This window comes from Lupinus angustifolius, chromosome LG11 (genome assembly GCF_001865875.1).
Source record: "Lupinus angustifolius cultivar Tanjil chromosome LG11, LupAngTanjil_v1.0, whole genome shotgun sequence".
In the NCBI taxonomy this organism is placed as follows: domain Eukaryota; kingdom Viridiplantae; phylum Streptophyta; class Magnoliopsida; order Fabales; family Fabaceae; genus Lupinus; species Lupinus angustifolius.
Genome location: NC_032019.1, coordinates 25,547,595 through 25,553,566, shown reverse-complemented (window position 1 = coordinate 25,553,566; position 5,972 = coordinate 25,547,595). Strand labels below are relative to the sequence as shown.

Sequence of the window (5,972 nt, the reverse complement as noted above, 5' to 3'; positions counted from 1 at the left end):
TTAAGAAGGTTCTATAACACTCATGTCGAGAACATGCCATTACTCAAATGGAAGACCTTGTTTGAAGAGGTAACCCCGATAAACTTTGTCAAGAAGTGGTGTTTATATGATCATCATCAATAAGTTATGTATTCATGTGGAGAGTTCAAAATCTTGTGTTGATGGGGCCTAGAGGGTGTATCACTTTTACACATGTGTTGGTACTTGGTCAGCTGAAATGGGGAGTAGTTCCCGTATCTGATAAGTAGTTGGAGGGTTGCTACTTTTGGTATAAAGATGAGGGATCGTCTTCGGAGATGGTTCAATCCATGTGGAAAACTCTCAAAGGAATCAAGATGTATGGTCAAAAGGAATTGGGGGAGCATATGACTTTCTATTATGAGGAGTATAAATCATGGAGGGCTGATAGGATGAAGAATGTTAACATACCTTCACTAGTGATGCCCCAAGTCAAAGGAGGTCCCATGCCAACTTAAGTCATGATAAGAGGAAACATGAAGCTACTAGAGGCTTGACTTCAAGAATCTAGAGATCAAAATGAAATGAAAGTTTTAGCTTTGGAAAAGTGTGGTAGGACCAATTCTGAGCTCAAGGAAGAGGTCAAGAGTTTGAAAAGAGACTATGTTGACATGTGCTCCAAATCTGGTAAGGTTGCTATTATGAGACAAAAAAGGGTGATGGATGAAGAAATGAGGGACCTAAGGGAAGGACTTGAGGCTCAGGGACATGCTTTGAAAAAGAAGACAAAGATATAGGATTACTTAGTTTTTATTTATTTATTTTCCATTGATTGAATAAATAAGGAATGAAGGGAATCAACATATGTGATTTCCCTTCCTCCATGGCATTTTGCTTCGTTATAATAAATGATATTTTTTTGAATTTCTCAGCCAAGCAAAACTCATAAAAGGTCATAAAAGAAAAAAGAAAGAAAAGAAAAAAAGAGCAAAAGAAGAAAAATAAATAAAAAGAGTTCTAAACCATGCAAAAGACGCTAACTTGATCTACCAATATTCTAAAGATTGTTGTCAATCATAAACGAGCTAATAGACTACCCTCCTTAGTCATCGGGACACATGGGTTTATAACTCTATAAAGGGGTTTGAAGATGATAGTAGAATTAAAGATGCAATCTTGCTCTAAAGGTTTTTACTCTAAAGATTGTCATCAACTAGACACAGGCTTATGGACTATGCTCCTTAATTCCCAAGTGTGGGGGTCATTCATATAAAAAATGCAAAAATGGTCTCTCTCTTATAAAATTCACTATTGCTTACAACCATTTTTAAACATTGCATTCATCCATTCACCAAGTCAGTATTGCTTCACAACCCCCTACTACACCCGACTCTACGCTAGGTAAATGGTTGACTCTTCGGACACCAGCCAAGATAGTAGAACTTAGTTAGCTGATCTGAAGGAGAAAATGGCAGAAATGTTCCAGATCCTGAGAGCTATCCAAAGTGAAAAGGAGAGGAATGCCCAAGCTGTTGTCATCGGGCCACATGATCATCTTCAACACCCTCTAGGTTTCAAAAATCCTAGCCAGGGAAATGGTACTAATCAACATCAGGAAGGCCATAATGGAGCAATCCCCCATATGAGACATCAAATTCCACAGTAGATCTTAGTGATGACCATCATTATGATCCTCCTCAAAGGGCCGCTAGAACCCGTACTAATGCCCACGATCCATCAAATGAGGCATACAATCGTGCTACAACCCAAATGACTCCTCTGGGTAGCAACACACCAAATATGGGAGAAGAAGAGGAAAATGGAGCTCAATTGAAGAAAGATTGAAGGCTATTGAGGGGGCAAACTGTCCAGATCTCAAAAATGCTTTTGAGATGTTCTTGGTGCCAAATGTGGTGCTTCCATCCAAGTTTAAGGTGCCCAAGTTTGAAAAGTACAACGAGACTACTTATCCCAAAAGCCATCTACATATGTACGCTAGGAAAATATCGACGATCATGAGAATGACAAACTCTTGATCCACCGCTTTCAAGATAACTTGGTGGGAGTAGCTATGAGTTGGTACATTCGGTTGGAGAAAATGCAAATCAAGACTTTCCTGGATTTGTCTTATACTTTTGTCAAGTAGTACAAGTATAACGAGGATGCAACACTTGATAGGAATCAACTACAGAATATGTCTAAGAAGCTATCAGAAAGCCTCCACGAGTATGTCTAGAGGTGGAGAGGACTAGCATCTCAAGTCCTTCCACGATTAGAGGAGGAAGAACAACTGCCGATCTTTATCGACACCCTACAACATGCATACTACGAACGGCTCGTAGGGAACATGACATCTAATTTCAATGCTCTCATTAAAGTGGGAGAGAAGTTATAGGGAGGAATCAAGAGTGGAAAAATTTATGAACATGGTTCAGGCTCCGGAAAGAAGCTTGCTTTAATGAATAAGAAACATGCGGAGACTCATTTCATTGTTGTCGAGCCAAAGAGGTTCCAACCTAGAAACAACAATAATTATCATGTGCCCTCTCGGTTCACACAAAATCCAACATAAGGCCAAACACAAAACCCACGAAACCATAACCAAAATACCACATATCCAAACAACAAGACATACCAACCCAGACAAGGCTACACACAATACTTAAGAAACACTAACTACAACCAACCAGAGTGGAAAGGACATGTGTTTGACCGGATCCCAATGACATAGACAGACCTTTTCGCCTATCTCCTAAGACATGGAATGATAAAACCTATCCCTGGAAGAATACTTGAGAATCTTGGACCATGGTACAATGAAAATGTTACGTGTGATTATCATTCTGGAGTGGCAGGACATATAGTAGAAAACTACAAGGCATTCAAGTTCAAGGTCCAAGACCTTATCAATGTTCAACAGATAGACTTTAGAGAAGTCACACCCAATATAACGGGGAATCCTCTACCTAACCATGGAGATCAAGGGGTGAATGCTATAGAGGAGAAGGACGAGGTTGCGATTGTTACCAAAGTTGATTACATGAAGATGCCCATGGGGTTCATCTTCCGACATATGTGCAAGCATGGTTTAATAGAAGTTCTTATCCAAGAGACAGATGATAGTGATATGAAAAAATGTGAAATGCACGACCACGTGGGCCACAGTTTGGCGGAATATGAGGAGTTCAAATTACTTCTACAAAGAATGATGGACTTAAAACTGATCGCTATACGAGGAAAGTCCCCATGCCATGGATTTAATGTCATAGAAAGGAATCCAGAGGAGTTCCTAGTGTTCATATGCGAGTATGAGCCCATGATAAATCCACCTAGGGGTGCACAGACCTACTTTTCCCGAAGGCGATGAGAACCTTACATTCAACATATAGAACCAATAATAATAGGAGGAGTGGCTCCATTCCCCTATGAATCAAACAAAGTAGTGCCTTGGAGATATGAAGGAGGGAGCCCAAAACAAATCCTGTGGTAGTCACCAATATTGCTGGAAATAGTAGAATCATAAGAAGTGGGCGTATATATGTTCCTCCATGGGTAGAGAGAGGTCCATCCGGGGCTTCTAAAGGCAAAGAAGAGACATCTGATTATGTAGAAGAGGAAGTTGATGTGGGGCTACCTGATGGAGTATCCAATGGGGAGGATTGTGAGTTTCTCATGTTCATAAAACAAAGAGAGTACAAGGTAATGGATCAATTGAGCAAAACCCCTACAATGATATCCTTGTTATCATTATTGATGAACTCTGAAGCTCACAAAAATGTATTGTTGAAGGTGCTAAATTAGGCTCATGTCAGCCACAACATATCTACTGACAAGTTGGGGGGAATAGTCAATAACTTTATGGCCGATAATTATATCTCTTTCTATGACCAAGAGATACCTTCTGAGAGCGCTGGACATGTTCATCCCATACACATATCAGTGATGTGTAATGGGTGCATGATCGGAAAAGTAGTCTTAGACAACGAGTCATCTCTGAACATCATGACTAAGAAGACCTTCTCTAGATTGCCGGTGGATGCATCCCACTTGAGGTCTAGCTCAATGATCATCAAAAGTTTCTATGGATCTCGTAGAGATATAATGGGAGAGATGGATTTGTCCATCAAGATTGGATCATGCATATTCAACATATTATTTCATGTGATGAACATCAATTCGACATATAGCTTTTTGTTGGGACGCCCCTGGATTCAATCGCCAGGAGTGATATCATCCACCCTGCACCAAAAGGTGAAGTTCATTGTGGATGGAAGGCTGATAACGGTTTCAAGGGAAGATGTAGTAGTGTTTCTACCTTTTGACACACCCTACATATATGTAACTAAAGAGGCATTGGAAACATCATTCCAAGGTCTTCAAATTGCTAACTCCACATTTGTGCTGGAAGGAGCGCCATTGCTGAAAATCTATCCGTCCGACGTTTCTCTCATGATGGCAAAAGTAATGAATCGAGAGGGATATCAGCCAAGGATAGGATTAGGAAGATATGAACAAGGATGTGAAGAGATCGTAAAATTCAAGGGTAATAAAGATCGATATGGCTTGGGATATCGACCTACTCATGAAGATAGAATCTGAATCATTGAAGAAAAGAAGATTAGGCGCTTGGCTCAGCTGGGCATCTTGGATGGGAGGATATGACAAATTCTCCAATACTCCACATCAAACAAGTATTTGTTAGTGGTGATGTCAAGTTCTCAGAGATGGTTGCCATGGTGGAAGATGAGGAAGCGAAGGAAGAGCCTGGGTTTGTGTACATGTATCCCCCAAGCACCTGCTTGAATAACTGGACTGAAGAACTGCATGCATCAATTACTTTAGGACCAACATAATGACTATGTGAAATCTCTTAGCTTGGCTTGAGGCTATTAGATGTTTTTTATGCTTTCAATAATAAGGCTCATTTGTTTTAGTTATTTCCAATCAATAAATAAAGATCAACCTTTTTCAATCATTTCCATTTATTTCTTTTGCATTTTCATTTTTATTTTTTGCATGCCAAGGTAAAATAAAATCAACAAAGAGAGATAAAAGTCAAATTAAAAGGGGATTTGACTTAGTCATTCCCATGTGCAGATCCGAAAACGATTCTGAAAATGAGGGTCATGTCGGTAAGCCCTGATAAGTGCCAAACATACCTAAAAATCATACACTTTTATGTCACTTATCTTAAGCATAATTGAGAAAAACCAACTTAAAACAATACTTTGTGTATAAAATATCACAATTTAGTATATTTGTGTTTGTATTGCCTTTTTATGTATTTTGTAGGAAATAAAAAGAAGAAAAGAAGAGAAATGATTCATGGTCAAAAAGCAACATTTTGACCAGGCAGCAACACGAGATGGAAAATGAGATGCAAAAATCAATTTTGTACTCTCATTTGGAACTCAAAAGCATCCAATCCTTGGATGGATAGCTCATGCTCCTAAACATTTTCTTTTAAACAAGGTTATGTATTTTCTACTTCTTAAATTTACAAAAGTTTGAATTTTAATCATTCAAGTTGGTGCTTTGGTTAATATTATTTGTTTGAGAAGTGCTTAATGCTCTTTTTAGATTGATCACCTAAAAAATGATTTCAAGTCAAAACTACTTGTCTCAAACACTTAACAAATAAACTTTGGAGTGGTTGTACTACTTAGTTTATTTGCCAAGTTAAGCATGCTTTTCTTAAGATCTTACATTCATCACTCATTCAATATTAGAGTCACCAATGGTTAGGGCGTGACAACCTAATATCTTTTATGGTCGTAGTATTGTTTAAGTGGTGAATATAAGTGTTTATGATTCTACCATTTTAGGATATACACTAAAAGGAGGATTTCAGACCTTGGTGTTTGGGGTTAACCAAAGTAAAACATAAGAACTTGTCTAAGTAGTTCAAACTCAAAAAGAAGATGAGAAATATATTTTCCTTATTCAAAAAGATTTTGTCTCCTCAAGAATTTGTGAATACTTAGTTTATTTTTCTTGTTGATTTATTTATGTGC

At 38.3% G+C, this 5,972-nt stretch overlaps 1 protein-coding gene across 1 annotated transcript; it reads left to right on the top strand.

The window, feature by feature from the left end:
• LOC109359869 lies at positions 2,723-4,557 on the top strand. Its single transcript, XM_019604562.1, has 3 exons — positions 2,723-3,318; positions 3,420-3,657; positions 3,760-4,557. Exons 1-3 carry the CDS (start codon positions 2,723-2,725, stop codon positions 4,555-4,557), a joined length of 1,632 nt encoding a protein of 543 aa, XP_019460107.1.